This window comes from Oratosquilla oratoria, chromosome 40 (genome assembly GCF_046742065.1).
Source record: "Oratosquilla oratoria isolate Oo_2021 chromosome 40, ASM4674206v1, whole genome shotgun sequence".
Taxonomy (NCBI): Eukaryota; Metazoa; Arthropoda; class Malacostraca; order Stomatopoda; family Squillidae; genus Oratosquilla; species Oratosquilla oratoria.
Window position 1 is genome coordinate 27316287 of NC_134816.1, and position 24469 is coordinate 27340755.

The 24469-nt window shown below is 38.7% G+C and overlaps 1 protein-coding gene across 3 annotated transcripts in view; it reads right to left on the reverse strand.

The window, feature by feature from the left end:
- Positions 1-5420: 5420 nt before the first annotated feature.
- Positions 5421-24469, reverse strand: part of LOC143020580 (mucin-19-like) — a 28315-nt gene continuing 9266 nt past the window's right edge. For all 3 annotated transcript variants that reach the window (XM_076177016.1, XM_076177017.1, XM_076177018.1), the window contains exons 6-16: positions 23091-23219; positions 20803-20928; positions 19360-19476; positions 17282-17404; positions 15311-15418; positions 12812-13062; positions 11851-11952; positions 10966-11145; positions 10128-10235; positions 7503-7668; positions 5421-5797 (exon numbers count right to left, since the gene is read on the reverse strand). In XM_076177016.1, the coding sequence (XP_076033131.1) occupies positions 5733-5797; positions 7503-7668; positions 10128-10235; positions 10966-11145; positions 11851-11952; positions 12812-13062; positions 15311-15418; positions 17282-17404; positions 19360-19476; positions 20803-20928; positions 23091-23219 (1475 nt within the window). In that variant the 3' untranslated portion in view covers positions 5421-5732. The remainder of the gene's footprint in view (positions 5798-7502; positions 7669-10127; positions 10236-10965; positions 11146-11850; positions 11953-12811; positions 13063-15310; positions 15419-17281; positions 17405-19359; positions 19477-20802; positions 20929-23090; positions 23220-24469) is intronic.

Sequence of the window (24469 nt, forward strand, 5' to 3'; positions counted from 1 at the left end):
GGTTTAGTTATCCATTTACATCCTGGAGGTTGTCCACACGTGCCGCGCGATTTACGTACACGATTTGCGCTGTTTATCTTCACGACCTGCGCGAATAAGCTGCGCAGTGATACCAAAACACCTGGGCTCCTGTAATCGTTCTTTTTTTTTTTTTTTTTTTTTTTTTTTTAGCAAATGCGCCGTGGAGCGGCATACTAGCCACTTCTCGCTAGCGTGCTACTTGCTTTTGCTACTTCGTTGGGTCAGAAACGACTTTGGTTTCGATCTTTTGTTTTTCGAAATTCTAAATATCAAATTACTCCTCCGTTATATCATGAGCAACTGAATGACGCACTAAGACAAGTTAAACCTAGAATACGAATGTTAGACACATTATTGAGATATTCTCACGGAAGTCAAGATTATTGTAACCGAAATCGTTTCTAATCAAAGTAGCAAAACCGAGTAGCATGCTAGTTCAGTGTGCCACCACGTTTGCCATCCATTCTCCTTGGATTGGACACGTTGTTCATAATCATTTACATTGAATTTGAAATGGAAAGGATTTCAAATTATAATTTTCAAATTGCCGGGATCTTAAAGACTGATTGGGGAATATATATATATATATATATATATATATATATATATATACATATATATATATATATGTATATATATATTTATATATATATATATATATATATATATATATATATATATATATATATCATGCAGAAACCACAGGGAAATTAAAGTTTGGAATACTAAACGTTTTCGTCTATTACGGCATTCTCAGGTACTCTGATAGACCAAAGCATTTAGTATTCCGAACTTTAATTTCCCTGTGGTTTCTGCATGATCATTTAGTCACGCGTTTTTGTGATTATATATATATATATATATATATATATATATATATATATATATATATATATATATATATACATATGGAGGTGAGATGGCAAAATGAAACGTTAAGGCTAGAGTATGAAGTTTTATTCAGAACCAGACGTTTCGACCTCTTGGGTCTTCCACAGTGGACTGAATACAGAATAAGAATCAAAGTCCGTCAACAGCTTACATTGTGATCTGACGACCCTGCGTGACCTCATCCCAGTCTCGACGGACTTTGATTCCTATTCTGTATTCAGTCCACTGAGGAAGGCCCAAGAGGTCGGAACGTCTGGTTCTGAATAAAGCTCCATACTCTAGCCTTAACGTTCCATTTTGCCACCTCACCTCCATATATATATATATACATATATGTTGAGGTGTGAAGACAGAATGAGTGGTAGGGTGGTGAGTTTAAACGCCAAGAATCCGTTGAAGTTTTAACTCACCACCCTACCACTCATATATATATATATATATATATATATATATATATATATATATATATATATATATATATATATATATATATATATATATATAAAGTTTTTATCGAAACAACAAACTACATTGAACTTCAAATGGATGTGACTCCCCTGTTTCCTTCCGTCCCTCCCCATGAAAGACAAATAGTTTTTCCATATATCCATATAAATGAATATATGCCTGGAATGGCATAGAGAGTGACACAGACCAAACTGGAACAAAATATGAACAAGTATATACTCCAAGTCGGAAATGCGCATGAACTTAAAGCTGATAAAAGTCAGAACCCACGACTACAATTAAGAAAAAAAAAAAACAAAAAAACAAAAAAAAAAAAAAAAAAAAAAAAAAAAAAAAAAAAGGCGCACATACGCACAATGCAAGCTGAGACCCTACCTCTGGTGGGCAAGGAGTTTGTGTGTGTGTGTGTGTGTGTGTGTGTGTGTGTGTGTGTGTGTGTGTGTGTGTGTGTGTGTGTGTGTGTGTGTGTGTGTGTGTGTGTGTGTATGTGTGATTCACCGTGGTCTTGAATCTCGTTTTGGACTCATGATCGACAGCTATTTCCCTCCCGGAAGAGAGCTCAGAGCTCATATATGACCGATCTATGGGTAATACTGTGACTTTACACGCACACACACACCCAACTCGCCGCCCTCGAGAGTTGGAGTAACAACCAGCAGTGCAGCGATACTAAAATTATTTCAGTCCTGGGCGGGATTCGAACCCGGACCGCCGTAGTGGCAGGCGATAACTCTAACCACTGCGCCACGAGGTGTCTGTGTCTGTGTATGCGTGTGTGTGTAAGTTCACAGCATCACCCATAGATCGGACCATATATGAACTGTGAGCTCTCATCCGGGAGGGTAATAAATATCGGTCACGAGTCCATCACGTGATCCACGACCGTGGTGAATCTCTGTCACGCCCACATACACACACAAATCTCCCTTTCCTTCAATTTGATAAAGTCCCCAAGAGACATCGGCCCAATTAGTCCAGCCACCCACCCCAAAACCATCCCTACCCTCTCTCCTCCTCTCTCTCTCTCTGTCTCTCTCTATTTCTCTCTCTCTCTGCTCTGGCATGCATGTGTGCGCTTGTGTGTGTGTGTGTGTGTGTGTGTGTGTGTGTGTGTGTGTGTGTGTGTGTGTGTGTGTGTGTGTGTGTGTGTGTGTGTGTGTGTGTGTGTGTGTGTGTGTGTGTGTGTGTATGTGTGTGTGTGTGTGTGCGTCTGTCTGCTTGTCTGTCTGTCTATCTCGCTCTCGCTTTCCCTCTCTCTTTCTCTTTAAGATCCACCAATCTGGGAATGCAGGGTTAATTCGTTGAGAGTTTCTAATCTGAGTAGGAAATGTGGTACGATCCCCTTTCTACGAACTCACCTCGCCGCCAGACAGCCTCGAACTATCTCCGTTCCTGACCTCTCGCCCAAGTAACGACGCTCCTAGCCAGGGACAACCTTCGGCTTGTTTCACACGTATCGACTTTTCGCCGTGTGCCGTCCACGACACGACGTCGTGCTCTCAAATAACCAGAGTGTCTATGGACGCTTTTACACGTGGTCGTGACGTGTGGCAGCGTCTATAGACACCCATGGTGATTTGAGAGCACGACGTCGTGCCGTGGACGGCGCACGGCGAAAAGTCGATACGTGTGAAACGAGACTTCAGGTTTTTTGGCAGAAGGTCGTGGCACAGATTAAAAAAAATATATATATTAGCTGAGACTTGATATTCGTATAAGGAACTTCCTGGTGGGGACATCGTCAGCCCAAACTTCGCCGTCGAAGTTCCTCTCTTCGTCAAGGGATGTTAGGTCCCTCTTTAGGTTCCTCCTTAGGTCCTTCAGTCTTTCTCAGGCACACACACATCTCTCGATCTCAAACGCGTACCGTTCAGTAGCCAACGAACTTCTTCCAACGAATTCGGGGTTCATGGTGATAGTGAGGAGGAGAAGGAGGAGGAGGAGGACAAAGTAGAGATCCCTCAGTCTTTCTCAGTCATAAGTCTCTCGATCTCAAATGCGTACCGTTCAGTAGCCAACAAATCTCATCTGACAAAGTAGGAGTTCATGATGATAATGAGGACGACGTTGAGGAGGAAGACGAGGATGAGGTAAACGACACGAGTTCGAAGATTCGAGACACCCCAAAGGGAACTTAAAGGATGATCGAAGTAAGGATCAAGTCGTCCTTGAGTAAGGACGACCTGTAATTCTTGAGTACGGGTTTGGCCTCCCAGTAAATATTCATTAAGGTTGTATGAATCTCGCTGAGGAGGTACTAACTACTTGACCCTGTAGAAGATTTCCATATCATGTTACTTGAAGTACCATTTTATAGGGCCCCGATCCATTGTTGATGTAGTGTTCTGCAGACCCCTCATCTTATATCCTTTTGGCATTTGCAGTTTTTTCTAATACTCCTTTAGTTTAGGTCATAGCAATTAGTCAACAAACGAGTCTTCAGCTTCTTTACATCGATTTACTGTCACTACTCCTTATGTCATTTTTATGTTACCTCAATCAACCTCCTTAACAAGTTTACCTCCTTAACGATTTCACCTTGGGATTTCACCTTGGGATTTCACCTGACAATACCAATCAGCGATTTCACCTTACAATTTCGCCCGTGTGCTTTGAAATGCGATTTCGTCTAATGGATAGTTCGGCTCAACAATTTCTCCTTTACGACTCCACTTAATGACCTTAATTGGCTCGTCGGCCAGCTCCGCTGTCCGCAGATCTGGTGTCATATGTTTTTTTTCATATTTGATGCTAGAATTTCATTACTCAATTTAATTTAGTGTAATGGAATTACCTAGCGCTGGTGAGCTGGTAATCCACACGAAGCAATTATTTTTTTTTTTTTTTTTTTTTTTTTCTTTCATCGCTTCCGGCCCAGGCACCGGACAGGATACAGGGATGACCCGACATCCAAGAGGAGCTAAGAAGAGAGAGGGGGAGAGGGTGTTGGATGGGAGTGAAATGAGTGTGTGTCTTTGATTTGGCTACCACCCTCATGAGGAGGAAAATACCCATTGGTATATAAAATGGAATAGACACAACTTTTTCCACAGTTGTTAGTCTAGTGCAAGTGAAGCACATAATCTTGTTTATCACTCTTGTGTTATGGAATACGATTCCGAGCTGGGAATACTTACGTGGGAGTGTGTGGGATTCTGTCTATTTAGGGAATACACGGTACAGTTTTTGAGCTTCAATAGGATTAGCGTGTCAATTGCCACAGACGTTCTCTTTCTCTCTCTCTCTCTCTCTCTCTCTCTTTCTATTTCTCTCTCTTTCTTTCTATCTCTCTCTTACTAAGGCTCACTCTCTCTCTCTCTCTCTCTCTCTCTCTCTCTCTCTCTCTCCCTTTCTGGTCTCTCTCTTACTCACTTACACACACAAACACACGCTTACACACGAGTTCTGAGCTCTCATCCGAGAGGGTAATAGCTGTCAATCACGAGTCCAACACGTGATCCAAGACCATGATGGTGAATCACACAATTTCATGACGGTCGCTGAAGGAACAACCAAAGGAATTGAGCTACCTATTTATTATCAGAAATCTCTTATCAGATAAAGATAAACCCGCTTCCAGATGATACATTTCAGAGATTGGTCGGATGTCCAACTGTGAGCTTTCCCTGAGTGTGAGACTTATGATGATAGTGTGGTGGTGTTCAGCGTTACCTGGTATGAGCATATTTGTTGACTGAAACTTCTGTTGAACAAGTTAGCTTGTAAAGGTTTCGTTGTGAAGTTGCCATAGTGTGATCGTATGAGAGAATACAGTATATAGGGAACGTAGTTGGTCAATACGCCCCAAGAATGGGATTTTATGTCGCGAATATTCCCTATCAGGAGGCTAGAACGATGCCTCTTACAGAGGACTTTGTAGCGTGGAATTGAATGAACCATGTCCTTGGTCCAACTCGCTTGTGGCAAGGTTCGAACTGAAGTCACCTGCACCTCAACCTCCGCCGCAAGTGGCGACGCTCTAAACGGTTTTTTGTCAACGAGCATCCTTAGGTTTTATTAGGATTAGATATTTGATCAACTCTAATTTATTTATACTTTATTTCAAGAGGAAACAGGACTGAGAGGAATTGCTTAGAAGTTTCTAGAACATACTAATTAAGCTTTCCTCAGACACAGACAAACTGGGTTTGAATCCACTCATTCCAAGCTTTGGTTATAGTTTTAATCAAATTTGCTAGCACAAAAAGAGACACCAATTATCATAATCTTGTTAAGCTTGAGGAAATTAGATATGTCTGCTGATGACGTCAGGTCGTCTTCATTTTTTTTCTTTCTTTTTTTTTTACGCATCAGAGGACGCCATCCAACTGTTAGTTGTCGACTATTTGACACTATTTGACATATTCGAACGTGTCCACATTGATAGCTGACGTGTTTCCTCCCTGTTGTGTACATTCTGGGCGGACGAAGAAAAAAGAAACGATAAAGGGACATTCTGGTTGAAAACCACGGACTTAGCCGGAAAAATCATAGAAAAATAATAATAATAATAGTAATAATAATAATGACATTAATGATAATAATAATAATGATGATAATAATAACAATAATAATAATAATAATAATAATAATAGTAATAATAATAATAATAAAATAATAATAATGATAATAATGATAATAATAATAATAATAATAATAATAATAATGATAATAATAATAATAATAATAATAATAATAATAATAATAATAATAATAATAATAATAATAATAATAATAATAATAATAATAATGATGATAATGATAATAATAATGATAATGATAATAATAATAATAATAATAATAATAATAATAATAATAATAATAATAATAATAATAATAATAATAATAATAATAATGATAATAGATACAAATCTCGGATAGGACAGAATAGACCAGGTAACATAAAGTTTACGTTGTCCAATAATTCCTAACCTAATATAACCTAACCTAACCTAACATAATCTAACGCAACCATTCCTTCGGAAAAGTAAACCTTCCAAAATACAAAAAAGAAAGAAACAAAAAAAATATGTGATACTGGAACAGAAATAAAAAATCAAATGAGCATTTTGGTTGAAGATGATTAACCTAACAGAGAAATAAAATATCTCGGAGTGCACAGATTAAACTTAAACACCTCAAAGCTGGACTGGAACACCCGTCATCGCCCAGACCAAAGCAAACGCTTTTTTCGTCCTGGAATTATCTGGAATAAGTGTTTTGCTTCATTCGCAAACTGTTCGGAACCCGTTCGATTGATATTCGCATATTTGCACTGCCATTTGACGAATTAGTTTGAATACATGAATAGTTTGATGTCCTGAATGTAAAACCAGGGATTGAATGTTCCGTGTTAGCTTAACGTGAAAGTATGTTTCCAGCAATAGTTGCTATACTACGAGTAAATAGAGAACATGTTACGTGAAAGTATATTTCCACCAATAGTTACTATACTGAATAAAGAATCTGGAAACAGATGCCTTACGTGAAAGTATATTCCCACCAATAATTACTATACTGAATAGAGAACCTGGAAACAGATGTCTTACGCAAAAGAATGTTTCCATCAATAGTTGCTATACTGAATAGAGAACCTGGAAACAGATGTCTTACGTAAAAGTATATTCCCACCAATAGTTACTATACTGAATAGAGAACCTGGAAACAGATGCCTTACGTGAAAGTATATTCCCACCAATTTGTTACTATACTGAACAGAGAACCTGGAAACAGATGTCTTACGTAAAAGTATGTTTCCAGCAATAGTTGCTATACTGAATAGAGAACATGTTAATGGATGCCTTACGTGAAAGTATATTTCCACCAATAGTTACTATACTGAATAGAGAACATATTAATGGATGCCTTACGTGAAAGTATATTTCCACCAATAGTTACTATACTGAATAGAGAACCTGGAAACAGATGCCTTACGTGAAAGTATATTCCCACCAATTTGTTACTATACTGAATAGAGAACCTGGAAACAGATGCCTTACGTGAAAGTATATTCCCACCAATTTGTTACTATACTGAACCTGGAAACAGATGCCTTACGTGAAAGTATATTCCCACCAATTTGTTACTATACTGAATAGGGAACCTGGAAACAGATGTCTTACGTAAAAGTATATTCCCGCCAACGGATCTGCACAAATGAATCAGCTCTTCTTCCAGGACTACAAGACACTTCGTTTCACAATCCGGACGGCAGTAACAAAGGTCCGACAAACAGCGTTCCTGGACAGCCTTCACCCCCAGACTGTCGTGACCGCAACCAGTTCCACACTGAGAAAGAACAAACATCACAAGTTAAGAGTCAATGGTTCTTAGCCTTTTTCAATGCCCTTAGTATCTCTTGATTATCTCAGAAAAAAAATTCATACCCCCATCCGATACAATGCAGACATACGATTAGGATTAGTGAGAAGTTATTAGATATATTCCATTACTGAACAAAGGTACTTTTTTAATTTGAATTACAAAATGTCAGTTAATGGGATACAATGAATACACATTATGCTTTCTCATGGTAAATATACAGTTCCATTGTTATGGTGTAGATGCATAGCACCGTACATTTGTGATTATTGTGCTATTAAGAAATCGGGGGATACATGTTTTCTCCCTTAAATACTTGTCACATGGTAAATAATTATTTTGTATTTATTATTGTATTAATTGGTTGCATTTTCGTGTGCCCATTTTGTAATGGATCCATGCCAAACAAGGCTACGTGCCCATGCGCCCAGTTGCTAGCTCGCCTCCGTAGTGTAAATGTATATTCTAATTCTAGTGCTTTGTCGCCTTGTTATTAATACATTGTTCGGTACTTATTTGGTATCAATAGCCACCCAATATACCATTACATTGGTAACCCAGGTTAAGAATCACTGAGTTAGACGGAGGTCAAGGTGATGGGTGATCGAACCCATGCCGCCGGCGAGTTGGACCAAGGGTATGGTTCATTCAATTCCACGTTGCAAAGTCCTTTGTGAGGGGTACCGTTTTAGCCTCTTCATAGGGGTGAGTTCGCGACGTTAAACTGAATCAGCAAGATGCCGCAATGACTGTCATTTATTTTATATTACTTGTTTATTTGTTTTGTTATGTCTGTTTATTTATTTATTATTCACTTGAATCACATTTATTAGTAGTTATATATCAATTTACTATTATTTACTATTTACCTGTTTGTTTATTATTCAACTGTACCTATGCATTTATCTATTTTATGTATTATTATTTATATCATTATATTTTTTTTATTTATTTATTCATCTATTCATCATTTTTATTGTTTTTTTTTCGCATCCGACCTAATTATGGACCAAAAGGTCTCCTTTATGTCATACTCCGAAGCTCATTCCATCTTTCCATACTCGTGACTTCCTCCAGGAACTGACATTCTTTTCTCGTTCTCCATCTTCCCCTCTGGCCTTCCTCAATTCATCCAATTGATTCCAGAAACATTTCGAATTCTTCTTAAAGTTCTCAGAAATCCTCTCAATGGTAAGGGTAGAAAGCATGTGAGGATGAAATCTTTATGTATAAGAATTTCGTTTTGTTGAAGCTTTTTTTTCAAGTACATAGACGCATAATGGTATAACTTCTACGCTATTTATACATCTCAGACTAGCTTCTAGGTTGTATTCTCAATCTTTGTACTTGAAAAGGCTTTAGCACTCGAAACGTTGTACATTTGATAGAGGTTACATTCTCACATGGTGTCTACTCTGATCATTGTGTCGGAAACTGCTATTCTGAATCATCGCTTCCTTATCTTTCGCCACTTACATGCTCTACGCGTCCCATTTCGTCCATACATCTCTTGATGTCTTCCATCATCATTCCCCGTTTTCTTTCCAGACGTTAGGTTATCTTTCCTTACTCCATCTATCATCTGTTACACGAAAGCCCCAGTCACGCCAAGCTTACGACCCGTTTAAGAGACCACCTTCGACGGTGGCACTTTTGTTTCTCTTGTGGTTAGCGCCAAGTGGCTATTCCATATTCATCTTCAAGACCGGGGAGATTCATTCCAATTGTTTTGTCTTGAAATCTTTTCATAAACAGAGGAACGGCACAAATCAGCCTGGTCCCTGGTGGTCGGAAACAAGTCGTAAGATTGGTGTGATCAGGCCCTGAATCAATCCACTGGTTCCTCTTCTCCACATCCAACCCGTCTCATAACATACAAATCCTAAATCACCTCTTTCATTGCCACTGCATCCTCCCGTTTTCTTTATACCAGTGGTTCACCCCCCCAAAAAAAAGGGGGGGGGTTGCCCACCCTAAGGGAGGCATGAGGAGAACACAAAAGGGACGTGAATTCATCTGCTCATAAATCATTGTTTGATAAGAAAAATTAAATAATTCCAAGATAAAAGTTTGTTATTACTTATGTGCAAAGTATAATTCCATCACTCACCCCAACCCGTTTTCTATGTGATATAAAATCATATATAATATATACAATATATAATTATATATGATATGTAGTTACATATGTGAATTTATGTAAATACAAAAAAGGTGTAAGATGGGGTTTACTGGAAGCAAAACAGGGGCGTCATGGAAGATAGTTCGGGTACCACTGTTTTATACACAATTACATAAAAAAAGCCCAATAAAGGACTAAGTTGCAAGCCACAAGCAGTAATCATAAATAAGGACAAATAGAAATAATAACAAGAATTTTGAAATGGTAAGAAAGTACAAATGAATTTTAAAAAATATATACTTACTGTGATCTTAGCTTCACAAAGTTTCTTGATGTGTTCTTTGCGTTCACTGCTGACCCCAGTACACGCCTCTTCCCAGTCGATGATCGCCTTGCAGCCAGATTCACGTGTCTGAAAATCATTAATGTGTATCTATATTCTATATATGTACTAAAAAAAATAATTTATTGTCGAAATGGTCGGAACGGCGGTTCCGCCGAAAATAGGAACATCGCCGGGTATTGTTGGCCCAGTAACATGGTAACGTCTTCTAAGGATAAATGCAGCGGCGTCCCTGAGGGCTTCCATGGGGCTCCACAGGGGCTCCCCAGGAGTTTCCAGATGCTCTCAGTCAATCAGTCGTCACTACATGGTTACTAAATCTATTCTACTCCTTAGCCACTCTGTTGGTACACTAGTTCTTGCCTATTTCCTTCTTAAACCTAAATTTGTCTAATTTAAAAATAAGTCCTGCACTGCTGTTTTAATATGATGACCTTGCCTGCATCACCCTAGTTAAAGCCCTTAACCCAATTGAATACCTCTATTAGATCACCCCGCACTCTTTATCTTCCAAAGAATGTAATTTAAGGTGCCTTAGTCACCAGTTAGGAAGCTCGTTGTCCGAGCGGGTTAGGGCGTCGTTACTTGCGGCAAAAGTCGAGGGGATGGAGGTTCGAAATCTGCCACCGGCGAAGTTGAACCAGGGGCATGGGTCATTAAATTCCAGGCTAAAATGTCCTCTGTAAGGGGCATCGTCCTAGCCTACCGATAGTGGGGAATTTGTGACGTACAAAAATCACCAATAAGATTAGAAGATCTTTTTTTTTTTTTTCTTTTTTTTCTTTTTTTTTTTTTTTACCTTCCATGAATTATAAAAGTATTCTGTTGAGTACTGGAAGAAGAAGCTGTAGGCATTTCTAGGTCGAAGGTCGCGATATACTGAGCCATCGTATGCACCGCAGAGTCCGAAAAGCCTCCCTCTATTCTTGTTGGGGGTGTACACTCGAACAATTGGTGGATTTGACTTCCCATACTCCACCTGTGAATTGATGACAAGCAGAGAAGTTCAGAAGGAATGTGACTCTTAGTGTTCATCACAAAAGTGCGTACGCTGGTTATAACCTATTATGAATATTTTTGATTGAAAAATTTGGGGTACTGAGCTGTTATTTGGGTATATTTGTTGTGACATCTAAAGTTACATAAGAATGGAGAAGGCTGCAAGAGACCATAAGGCCTACACTAGGCAGTTCCATGTCTGTTACGACCTATCATCCCATTTGTTAACCATTCTGTTGGTAAACCAGTTCTTGTTTGTACCATATAAATGTTTATATGAGAATACGCTGGGTTTAACTTATTACGAATTTTTAAAACTTTTGGGGTATTGAGATGTTATTTGGGGATTGTTAATAGAGACATCTTAAAACTTTCTTAACAGATCAGAAGTAAAGTTCGGACAAAAGTAAAAAAATACAATGAGAACATATGAATGAAGGAGACTGCAAGAGACCATATGGCCTACACTAGGCAGTTCCATGTCCATTACCATCCATAAAGTTGTCTGACGATAGTTTCATTGCTCACTACATGGTTACTAAGTCTATTCCATTCGTTGACCACCCAATTGTTAAACCAATTCTTGCCTATTTCCTTCTGAATCTACATAGGTACTTCATCTCAAGCTTCACACTTCCCAGTACAGTGCAACTGGCATTAAACAAAATCCCAGACACGGACATACCATCAGGTCATCAAATGTAAGGACACGGTAGGTGAAGGCGTTTTCCCAGATAAAGAGATCATTTTCTCCATACGGCAGCTCGGTAATAGTGCGTCCGTTCACCTGTTTGAAGTAAAATCAGTGAATGTTTCAGAAATGATATCAGAAAGCGCTTTTCGCTCACATAAATGAAACAAGGAAGTCAAATGGTTCCATAATTTTTTTCATGTTTGGTTCGTGTGAAACATGTAGATAATGTTCATTGATTGATTGATTGGGTTTAGCGTCGTGAATTCCCCCGTACAGAGGACTTTGTAGCTTGGAGTTTAATGGACCATACCCTTGGTCCAACTCGCTGGCGGCATTGTTATTAGTGACGTCACCTCGACCTTCGCCGCAAGCAGCGACGCTCTAATCCGCTTAGCCAGCGAGTACCCGTTAACGTAATAAGAATTATTTTCTTTAAATGGACGAGAATATGATGTAAAAATATAAGAGGATTTTGTTTCATATTAGATATGATTAATTAAGGTTGTTTTGGTGCAGTATAGTGGTCTAGACATTTCATAAACAGACAAGACCTTCCTGCTCTCATCTCGTAAACTTTATGAAAAAAAAATATATATATTTTGCGTTTAGCATTTTTTTTATTATATCAAATAATGGCACTTTATTTGTTCTTCTTTCTTGGGAAAAAGATTAAATCAAACCAAAGATTAAGAAATATTTTGATCATGAAAAATGTACTGTTCGAAAATAGACAAAACCTTACGTCATTGATTTCCCCAGAAAGAAAAAAAAAATCATCCAAGAATCATAGACATCTTGATTAAACGAATCTTGCATTGTTCGAAAATAGACAAAACCTTACCTCACTGATTTCCCCAGAAAGCAAAAAAAAAAAAAAAAAAAAATCATCCAAGAATCATAGACATCTTGATTAAACGAATCTTGCATTGTTCGAAAATAGACAAAACCTTACCTGAATGGTCTTTCCAGGACTGAGGGTGATCACAGTATGATAATTATGCTTGATGGTAAGCACACCATTACACGTCGCCTTTTCAGTGAAAGGAAACCCACACATTTTGAAGGAGAGGGCAATGAAGTTTGTAGGATCGTACCCATAGTAATGATCTTGGACTAAGGTAACGTTGCAAACGCCGTTATGGAAGTAAGAGGTCCCGTCGAAGGTGAAGTAATTGGTGCCCGTGTGGATCTGACAAAAGTCACCTGTTGACAAGAAAAATTAAGTGAGGAGCCTACGCCAGGAAGCGCTGTGTAGCTGCGGCCGAAGCCGTCACATTTGCCCCTGTGTATATGCGCTCTGTGGACTGTTGGGGGACAGCAGGGAGTTAACAGTCAATGCTGGGAATCGGAGAGAAGTGAGGGACTCGAACCCATAACTAACCGAATGCGAGACCAACACGCTTGTGATGACGTCACTCGTATTAGTGCAGGGGTTCGATATCGACCCCTAAGGGTCGATGAGACCATCCAAGGGGTCGACAAATAGCCAAGGGGTCGAAAGGGGGTCAGTAGATTGCTAGGGGGTCGAAAGGGGTCAGTAAATTACTATGGAGTCGAAAGGCAGTCTTTAAATTGGAAACTGGTATGTTATAACACATTTGTAAATGTTCACTATAAACCCACTATCGGAGAAATAATATCGGAAGTACAGGAAAAACTGTATATTTCGACCACTATCTGTAGTCCTCTTCAGCAATCTTTAAGATTAAATGGTTAGCATGAAATGATCCTGTTCTCCTCCCGTGCTGAAAGAGTGAGAATAATCAACCAATCAATATCTAAACTTAAAGAAAAGCCATGTTAGTTCATTCTGAGTCGAAAATCCTCCTCATTCTGTGCATGTAGAGAGAATCTCACATACACACAACCACATCGTGAATGAACATCAAGATGACGAGCTTGTGTAATATTATTGGCTTGAATATTACTTATAGTAATATAATTAAGAATATATAATAAAGAATGTATAATAATAATATTACTAGCATCAATAACAATAACAACACCAATAATAATAATAAACTGACATAATTCGTGAATTAATAGTTTGGGGGTCTATAGAAAATCTTAAACTTTACTAGAGGGTTGATGAACTGAAAAGTTTGGGAACCCCTGTTTTATTAGAAAGAGGCCACAAATATCTAGATTCAGTTGCCAGAAACGTTAATTGCTATTTTAAAAGAACTCTTTAGTATCTTTTGAGTTTATAAAGTGAAAATGGTTCTTTCAGACTAGCTTGCTTAGTCGTTTGGTATAAATTCTATCTATCTATATACCAAAGGCTTTTTCCCCCTTTATAAGGGAAGTAGCCAACCAAGGCATGCACCCACTCCCATCCACTGCCCTCTCCTCCCTCTCATCTTAGCTCCTCTTGGATGCCAGGTTGTCCCTGTATCCTTTCCCCTGCCCGGGTCAGATGGAACGATACCAAAGACTTTAACGCTTCCGATATGATTTCCGATACTGCTCCAGACTTCCGATTTCGATACCAGTTCCATTCCGATACCTACAGTGATTATAATTCATGGTTTGGCCCTGAAGCTGGTTTGGCAAACGAAAACCTGATGAACAAAGTACATTTGTTAATCATTTATCGGAATCGGAAGTTTAGAGCAGTATCGGAAATCGTATCGGAATCGTTAAAAAATTTTGGTATCGTCAGGAACAATGAAAAGAGACAATGCGTTCAAAGGCAGAGGGGATGGATAGGCAACAACCGGTTCCAACCGGTTTGCCAACAGAGTGGTTAACGAATGTTGACTTAGTAACAACATAGTGAGCGTTGGAACAATTGGTTGTTTTTAAGAGAAGATTAGATAACTTTATGGATAGGGATGACAAGTGGTAAGGGACATGGAACTGCCTAGTGTAGGCCTCATGGTCTCTAGCAATCGCCTCTATTCTTATGTTCACATTATATTTTCTACCTTGTCCAAACCTTTCTTCGGAACTGTTAAGAAAATGTTTAGATGTCTCTATTAACAATCCCCAAATAACAGTTCAATACTACAAAAATTTAACAAAAATCGTAATAAGATATACCCAGCGTACCTATAAAAATGTTGCAAAAATCGGCTAAAGACGGCTTGCCGATTCTCATCATGTTTCAACATGTTTCCTCCATATTCAGATAAACCCGAGAAGTTACTTTTGTCTTTCACTGACCATCTACAAGAACACTCATACTTAAAGCAGACATGTTTCACTATCAAAGTTCAAATCACTCGTAACAGCGATGAAACTCAAACAGTCAGGCCAATCCGTCGCGAGCTTTGAACGATCTGAGTGTCGACATGCTAACGCTCAGGACTGACGCTATGAGGGACCCGTGATCAATGCTCGCGACGGCCAAGTCTGAATGTTTCTTTAACTATGTTTAATCTATTTTCTGATAAAGCTGGGAAGATACTTTTGTTTTTAACTATACATCTACAAGAAGACCCATACTTACAGCAGATGTGTTCTTCTTCTTTCCATATTCCATTGACACAAGTAAGCTGGACACATTCTCTTTTAATGACCGACCCATTAACAAACAGCTCGTCGTTGTAGAGACAACCTGCCCAAACCAAAACAGAAACTCTTTACTCTCTCACAGCGGAATTCAAGTGTTACACAAACAGAGATGCATAAGTTACATGGATTTACGTTCATGTGGTGATAACTGAGGCGCTCCGTTTTCTTTGAGTACTTCATCTGGTCAGACTTTGGACAGCGATAACTTATTACATTATTTATGGCATCTTCGCCTGTCTGGCATGGAACGCCTCATATACTAAGACTCTTTTGGAAAGACAAGGAAAGGGAGACGTCGTTATCACTACTTTATTAGGTGAGATTCACCTCATGAAAGTATTTTCAGTCCTATATTTCCATATTCTTGTCTTTTCATACTTGTCTATGCAAAGTCTACTATTTGACTACGATTCCTTCCTCCTTGCGGGAGTCAGGATTTAAATAATTAGCAATTTTGTCAAGTGAGAAGAATTTTTTTTTATTTCTGTTATGAACCGACATGACGTCATGTGATGGAAAGTACTGGAACACAAAAAATATGGATGATACAGACGTTTTGGGAATATTTTTGGATTTAGATATCAAAGTGAGAGAAAAAAAATCCTTTTTCTTGTGACTTTCTTTTCTTTTTCTTTTTTCTTATTTTGTCAATGTTATTGGAGAGGTTAAGATATATGAAACAACTTAGCTCCTTTCCATAGTAAGACATCAGAGCTGGGAAAATACTGAAGAGACAATCCTTAATACAAGGCTTGGGATTATGTAAGTAAACCCATTTTCTTAGTATATTAGAGTGTGAGATAGAGCCCCAAAATTTAATTTGTGGAGTGGAAACAGGCAATTGAGATTCATAATGTAGAAATGCCCCTGAAATTGTATGTTGAATGTGTGTATAAAATTGTATGTAAACCCATTTTCTTAGTATATTAGAGTGTAAGTGAAATAGAGCCCCAAAATTTCATTTGTAGTGGAAACAGGCAATTGAGATTCATAATGTAGAAATGACCCTGAAATTGTATGTTGAATGTGTGTATGAAATTGTACGTAAACATATTTTCTTTGTGCATTAAAGTGCAGGTGGACTATAGTCCCAAACTTTAGTTTGTAAAATTCAAAGTGCTATTCAGATTCATAATGTAAATATGGTCCTGATATTGCATGTACATTATGTGTGTGTGAAAATTTTAGGTAAATATATTTTCTTAGTACATAAAATTGCAGAGTTGGGCGCGTTCCTCTGTGCGTTCCTCTTTAGTTTGGCCGCGGTTAGCGTTCCTAAACTATTAAAGCAATATAGATGCCAGTATAGTATGTGGCCTATGAAAATTTTCTTTGGTATAGTACGCGGCCAAACTAAAGCGGAACGCACCTAGGAACGCACTGAGGAACGCTCCCAGCTCTGTAAAATTGCATGTGAGATATAGATCCAAACTTTAGTTTGTAGAATTCAAACAAGCTACTCATTTTCATAACGTAGAAATTATCCTAAAATTGATACAATACCATCACAGCATAAAAGAACAAGGACAAAATGTCTTAATTGTGAAAGTTGAGGAAAATTATCAGAATACACGAGAATATATCATTCTATTGAAACCATTGTCTAATTAGCAGAGCTAGGCGTGTTACCACCGGACAGGTAGTGCGTTACCGTCATTGCGTTACCGATTTTAATTTCCTTTGGATTATTTCTATGAAAAAAATGAAATTAAGTATATACTTCTTACGAATATCCTCGATAAAATAGTACCTAAACTACAACATTAACATACCCTATTCTAAAACGTAAAATACACACAGCTGGGCACTTGCGTTACTGCGTTAGTAACGCACTACCTGCCCGGCGGTAACGCGCAGAGGTTTATTTGTAATTAGGAACACTACAGTCAACGAAGATGGCACTCACATGGGCACGTGTCCTTGGACAATTCGACAATGTTCAAGTTCCGACAGATTTTCATTATACATTTTTCCGGGTTGGACTCCACAACCTCGCCATTATGGACATAATGACCATCGACTAAACAGCCTGTAGGGAAATATCAAATAACGTGATTATAATTCGATTTAAACATAGCAAACTCCACCCTACCAGGAGGCCAGGACGGGACCCCTTACAGAGGACTCTGGACGTGGAATTGAATGAACTATGCCCTTGGTCCAACTCGCTGGCGGTAAGGGTTTGAACTGACGTCATCTCGACCCACGCCGCAAGTAGTGACGCTTTAATCCGCTCAGCCAGTGAGATATAACGAAAAGATATATAATCCACAATAGTACTAGATGAGAAGAAAGAGTGTACAAGGCATTGCAAAATAACATTTAGTTGTTTTGTTGTCATTTGTATGAAAGATTTTGTTCATGAATAAGTGTATTTGATAAGTTTATTGAGGCATTAGATAAATTTTATCTGATTACTGGGGACAGTAATACATACATACATACATACATACATACATATACCAAAGGCTTTTTCCCCCTTACAAGGGAGATAGCCAAAAAAGAAATGCATAAAAAAACACTCCCACCCATTCCATCCCCAACATACTCCACTCCCCTCCACCCTCTCCCCTCCCTCTCATCTTGGCTGTATTACAATTTCCCAAAATATTGTACGGTTATTCGCAAAGTAAATGTGTTCCCCACATTGAGAAAGTTCTTGTAATCATGGCAGTTCACATCTATCAATGATGTTCCTTTACAAGATTTTGTTGTTGTTTTCACTACAACAAATGTTGCCAGATAAGATCAATTATGGGTATCTGCAGAGCTGGGCGCGTTCCTCGGTGCGTTCCTCTGTGCATTCTGCTTTAGTTTAGCTGTGGTTAGCGCTCCCGAACTTTTAAAGTAATATAGGTGTCGGCATAGTATGTGGTCTACGATTTTTTTTTTTTTTTTTTTTTTTTTTTTTTTTATAGTATGTGGCTTACCGGACTTTTATTTCGGTATGAACCCGTCTCTTAAGCTTTAATAGTCTGGGAGCGCTAACCGCGGCCAAACTAAAGCGGAACGCACCGAGGAACGCATATAGGAACGCGCCCAGCTTTAGGTACATGCTTGTATATCGTGGTCCTGCAAAATTTACAGCAAATCTGCCCGTCTTCATCATCCGTCAACCTCCTCAACTCTGTCTAGATGTGCAGCCTCTAAGGGCTGACACTCGGTCCCCGGACTGGATCCAAGAACTCTCGTCATCAACTTCAACTCTATCTAAAACACTTTTCTTCATACACAGGGGAGTGACAACCGGCGACTCCTCTCCTCTTCCTACCCCTTTGAGACCGTGATACTGAAACAGTCCCACACTGACACAAAGCAGACAAAAGTCTAAAGTTTCTTCCCAAAGAGATCTACGAACGGGGCCCCCCACATGGGGGGGGGGGCATATGCCTTGGGACGGCATATTTAGGGGGGCGGCAATTCTAGTGTGGACATGCCGTCCACAAGGCTGATAGAATAATTATAATGAAAAAGGTCAAAGGAGGCCTGAACATTTTACCGTAATAGACGAATTTTCCGTTAGAATCAACATAATATGAAATTTTTTCCCCTTTTCCTTTCTGCTATAGGAACATTAGATAATATTTTTAAAGTTTGTTTAATTGTTTCTCAAGCCAATAGCTATAATAATAGGCAGTAAGGAATGGGGGAGATGGTAAGTGGTTATGGGGGAAGGGGGGAGGGGAGAGGGGAGGGGAAGGAGGAGGGGAAGGGGAAGGGAAGGGGGGCATCACTGAGAACTGCCTCGGGGCGGCACTTTAGGCATGTAATGGCTCTGTCTAGGGAAGGTTCCGTGCATTGTTGTCCGGTTTCCCATCAAACGAAACTCGAGGCAACAACTGACTGATTGACCGATTGTTGATAGAACTAAACTACCTAAATCGAAGGAACTGGCATCCACTGGGAGAGGGTTTCCAGTTTCGTTAAGGTTTTTGCTTGTTTTCTGAACGACTCTTCACGACGGGGAAACTATGACCAACTTACATCTTCCTGCATCTTCAAGGACCACTTGACCCTGAATGCATCTCCGTATTTGGCACCCGTCATCCGTCAGGCCAACTTCCTGGTACTGTTTATATACTTGACCATCTACAGAACAACCTGTCGGTGAATGGACATAGCTGTAGAAGCACTGTTTTTTAAGGAGAAGAGATTGCAGTACCGGTAATCGCTTAACCTATTTTATTTACTTTGTAATATAAAGGATTACAAAGGCAGAGCATGCCGACAGGAGACCTTTTGGTCCATATCAAGGTCGGGAGTGATTTTTTTTTTTATAATAATGATAAATAAATAAACAAACAAATGAATAAATAAAAAATATAATAAAGTAAATAATAATAAATGAAATAAAAAGCACGTTCGTAAGGTTTCATTTAATTTTGTAGTATTTAGAAAGGGATCACTGAAGTGACTAAAGAAGTATGGTTTAGAGATTAAACGACTATCAGTGAGATGCAGTCCAAGGCTTAATATTAACAAGAATTTTCCCGCGCACATAACATGGGGCGGTCAAGCATCTAAAGACACATAAAGAAAAAACAAATCTATTTTTTTCTTCTAGTATTTAGAAAGAGATAACTAAAGTGAATAAAGAATCATGGCTTTGAGAATAGACGCATGTCAATGGGCTACAGTCCAGGGCTTAATAACAAGGATTTCCTAGCACATAACAAAACACGGTCAAAGATGTAAAGACATACATAAAAACAAAACCAGTTTCGCACCGCTTCAGAATGAATACAGAAGACAGTGTATCGATTACAAGTCAAGTGATGGGAGGAAAATCTCATGATGTTTCTTTGTTGAAAATGTCGAAATTGTTGTTTAGTTAGATAGAAAGGAAGATGGTTTAAGATCCAATGGATGATGAAAAGATGATGGTCATCCCAGAGTTTCAAAATGGAAGAGGTGATGAAGAGAGTTACAGAGCCTCAAAGGGGGAAAAAGAAGACGATTACAAAGAATTCTTGTGAGAAAGGTAGTCACTACACAACCCCCCAATGGATATAGACAAAACAGCTGATGCATATTTCCGTGATGCGTTTAAATCACGTGTACCAGCATCACTAGAGAAGTAACCAATACTGTGGAAAGAGAAATTAGTCGAAGACCTTTTGGTCTACATGGAGGCCACCTGCAGACAAGATATTTTTTTATTAATTTATTTATATATATATATATATATATATATATATATATATATATATATATATATATATATTTTTTTTTTTTTTTTTTTTTTTTTTTTAAGTCGGACCCAGGTACAGATGGATGGATGGATGGAGTAAAGAAGGACGTGGAGAGGATGGCACCAAGAGAGGAAAGAAAGAATTGGCAGAGGATAGAACCATCTGGAGAGGCATAGTGAAAGCGGTGAAGGGCCGTCCGGCCTGACAACCAACAGAGTAAAGTCGTCGTACTCACATCCTGGTTCTTGAAATTCGTGGATGAAGCCATCACAACACTTCCTGATGGTACAAGTCTCGAAGTTTGACGATGGCAGTGCCTTATCAGAGTAACAGGAGTACATTTCGTTTCCTTCAATGCAACCTGAATCAGAATAATTCATGGTTAACATGTTAATGTAACACATAAGAACATAATAACATAAGAATAAAGGAGACTGCAAGAGACCATAAGGCCTACACTAGGCAACTCCGTATCCATCACCACCTGTCATCCCCATCCATAAAGTTGTCTAATCGTTTTTTTTAAAACAACTGATAGATTCAGCGCTTACTACATGGTTACTAAGTTTATTCCATTCATCGACCACCCTATTAGTAAACCAATTCTTGCTTATTTCCTTGTTAACACAGAGATCCCATTGTCGAAGTGAAAAAAATTGTCAGGGTATGCATATACCAAAGGCTTTTTCCCCCTTACCCGGGAGGTAGCCAAAAGACAAAGACATAAAAACCACTTTCACCCATTCCATCCTTTACATGCTCCACTCCCCTCCACACTCTTCCCTCCCTCTTATCTTGGCACCTCCTGGATGACGGGTTATCCCTGCATCTTGTCCACTGCCCTGGGTCAGAAGCAGTGTCGCAAGACATGGTACATCCATAGCAAGGCCGCTTCTATATTTCGCCTGCAGTTGGAAGTCCAAATATAGAAGTTAGCGTTCTCCTAATTTTTTTCACTCCGACAGTGGGTTTTCTGTGTGATTTACAACTGTGCTACTACATTTCTTTCCAAATGAATGTGAATGTAAATGAATGTGGAGTAATACACCAGAGGGACTAATGAATGAGTACCTCCTTGTATTGCACTGTTCCCCCTGCACTGTTTCCCAGCCCTGGGGACGCGAGTCCAAGTTAGGTCGTTTTTCCTGGGGTCGCTAAGACATCTTGTATGCTAAATTTTTAAATTCATATTGCTATAATAAAATTCAATGATGTTAAATTTGTCCTTTGTAACCTTACGATAGATTATTGGGGTCGCGGCCTTATCATAAGGATCATGTTGGGGATCCCCTAAAAAAATAATAATAATAATAATAATAAAAAATAATAATAAAAAATAGAAAAAAAAGTTTGTGAAACATTATTGTACTGTATATGGTCGATAGTTCTGAAAGATGGATAGTGAAGCTATCCATTTTCAAATTCAATCTTCAACAACCGCCCCCTCAACTCCATCAGGTGCAACCCTGAGGGGCTGGCATTCGGTCTCCGGACACAGAAACAGTCCAACACTCACACGACATAGACAACTGTCCAAATTTTCGTGAGAGATCTGCAAGTTCCGGGGACCGATGTCGGCCAGTGTGGGGCTGCGGGTTTTCCATTTAGTGAAACTCGAGGCAGAATTGATTGATTGGTGGAAATTGAAATCGATGTTGAGGCTTAATGCACCAGATATGTGAAATTTGAAGAAAGGAGGTAATTCTGTCCAATCGTCCAATCTTTTCCAGTTAAATTAAAATGATTGCTTTTATCATTTCAATTGTATCAGCGTTGACGGGGTTAGAAATTGAGATTGATTAACCCATTCAACTCCTATGACAAGATGTCTTGTCATTTGGTCAAATAAAACAAAAAATCATAATGAAACAACAAAATGTTTGATGATCAAACAGCACCAGAAAAATATGACGTCATCAGTCCTCCTCGAGGAGGACTGATGACGTCATATTTTTCTGGTGCTGTTTGATCATCAAACATTTTGTTGTTTTATTATGATTTTTTGTTTTATTTGACCAAATGACAAGACATCTTGTCATCGGAGTTAAATGGGTTAATCTAACATCTTTAACTTAACTCCAGCAAATGCCTCATTGGATCTCTGTTCACTAATGACATCTCATTTTTTTTTTGGGTTCTATCTTCCCTCCTCAACAAAACTAAAAAACTAAATAGAAATTATAATGATATGGTTTAACGAACTCCCCCCTATCGGAAGGCTTGAACGGTACCCCTCACAGAGGGCTTTGTAGCGTGGAATTTAATGAACCATGCCCTTGGTTCAACTTCGCCGGTGGCAGGGTTCGAACCGCCATCCCATCGACCTTCGCTGCAAGTAACGACGCCATAACCCACTCAGCCAGCGAGTTTCCAAATAAAAAATTATAATAATGATAATAATAGATAATAAGAAAAAATCTGACATTTACTACTGCTAAAAGGACGAAGAATGTAATGTCAACATAATGGTGCTTCGTAAATTAATATAAATTGAATGGCGATCATGTTCCGTCCGATACTCACAACACTCAAAGTAGCATTTGGTCACTTTTCCTTTGAGGCAAATGTCCTTCTCACAGTCACTCCCGTAGGACTTGTTGTAGAGGGCTATTGTCTCCCCTTCGAAGTAATAGCGACCTTCGTGGAAACAACCTGAAGAGGAATGTCACAAGGAACATTCGCATTGCAAGATGGCACAGTAATCATCCACGTGGAATTTGTCGTTGGGACGAGAAGGAATTTGAGAGAATCAGAAATAGGATCAAATAGCGACAAAGTGATGTCGTAGTACATTGGTACAATTGTACTAATGACCCACTTTCGGAGAAGAATAGGCGAAAGTAAAAAGATCCGTCTATTTCGATCAATATCTGTGATCCTCTTCAGCAAATGTGATTACAGATGTGATTACATGCTTTTCTCCACTCTGTAATCACATCTGCTGAAGAGGATCACAGATAGTGATCGAAATATACGAATCTTTTTATTTTCGCCTATTCTTCTCCGAAAGCGGGTCATTAATATAAAGGATGAAATAGCTTTGGAGGATTATTTTTTTAGTGACAAGGACAGGATAAAGTTAAAATGTTAGTGTTTAATGAAATAGATCTCATTCTATGAATGGCAGAGTAATCATCCACATGGACTATGTCGTTGGGACGAAAAGGAATTCGACAGCATCAGAAATAGGATCAAATAGCTTTGGAGGAACTTTTTTTTTAGTGCTAAGGAGGTATGTATAATGGGACTGGATAAAGATGAAATGTGTTTATAGAAATAGATCTCATTTTATGAATGGTATTGTAAGCACCCATATGGATCATATCGTTGGGTAAAGAAGGAATTTGAGAACATCAGAAATAAGATCAAATAGCTTTGGACACCTACGGCAAGGAGGTATGTATAGTAGGACTGAATAAAGTTGAAATGGTAGTGTTTATGGAAACAGATCTCATTCAGTGAATGACATGGTAAGCATTTATATCTATCATGTTGTTGGGGTAAGATGGGAATTCGAGAGCACGAGAAATGAGATTACATATCTTTGGAGAACTTTGACAAGGAGATATGTATAGTAGGACTGGATATTGGTAAAAATTAATTTCATTCTATAAATGGCATGGTAAATATGATCAAAAATTGTATATGGTTTGAGAAGGAATTTGAGAGCATGAGGAATAGGATCAAGTATCTTTGAAAATCCATTGAGTGACAAAGAGGTATGTATAGTAGGACTGGATAAAGGTAAAAGTAAAATTCATTTTGTGAATGGCATAGTAAAGGTAGGGTTACACTAGTCAACGTAATGCTTCAAGTCCAGCCTTTAATATTAGGCATTTATCATTTGCGGACTTAAGGAATTTGCGAATCAGGCGTGAAGACGTTAGGTTAGGGTTAGGTTA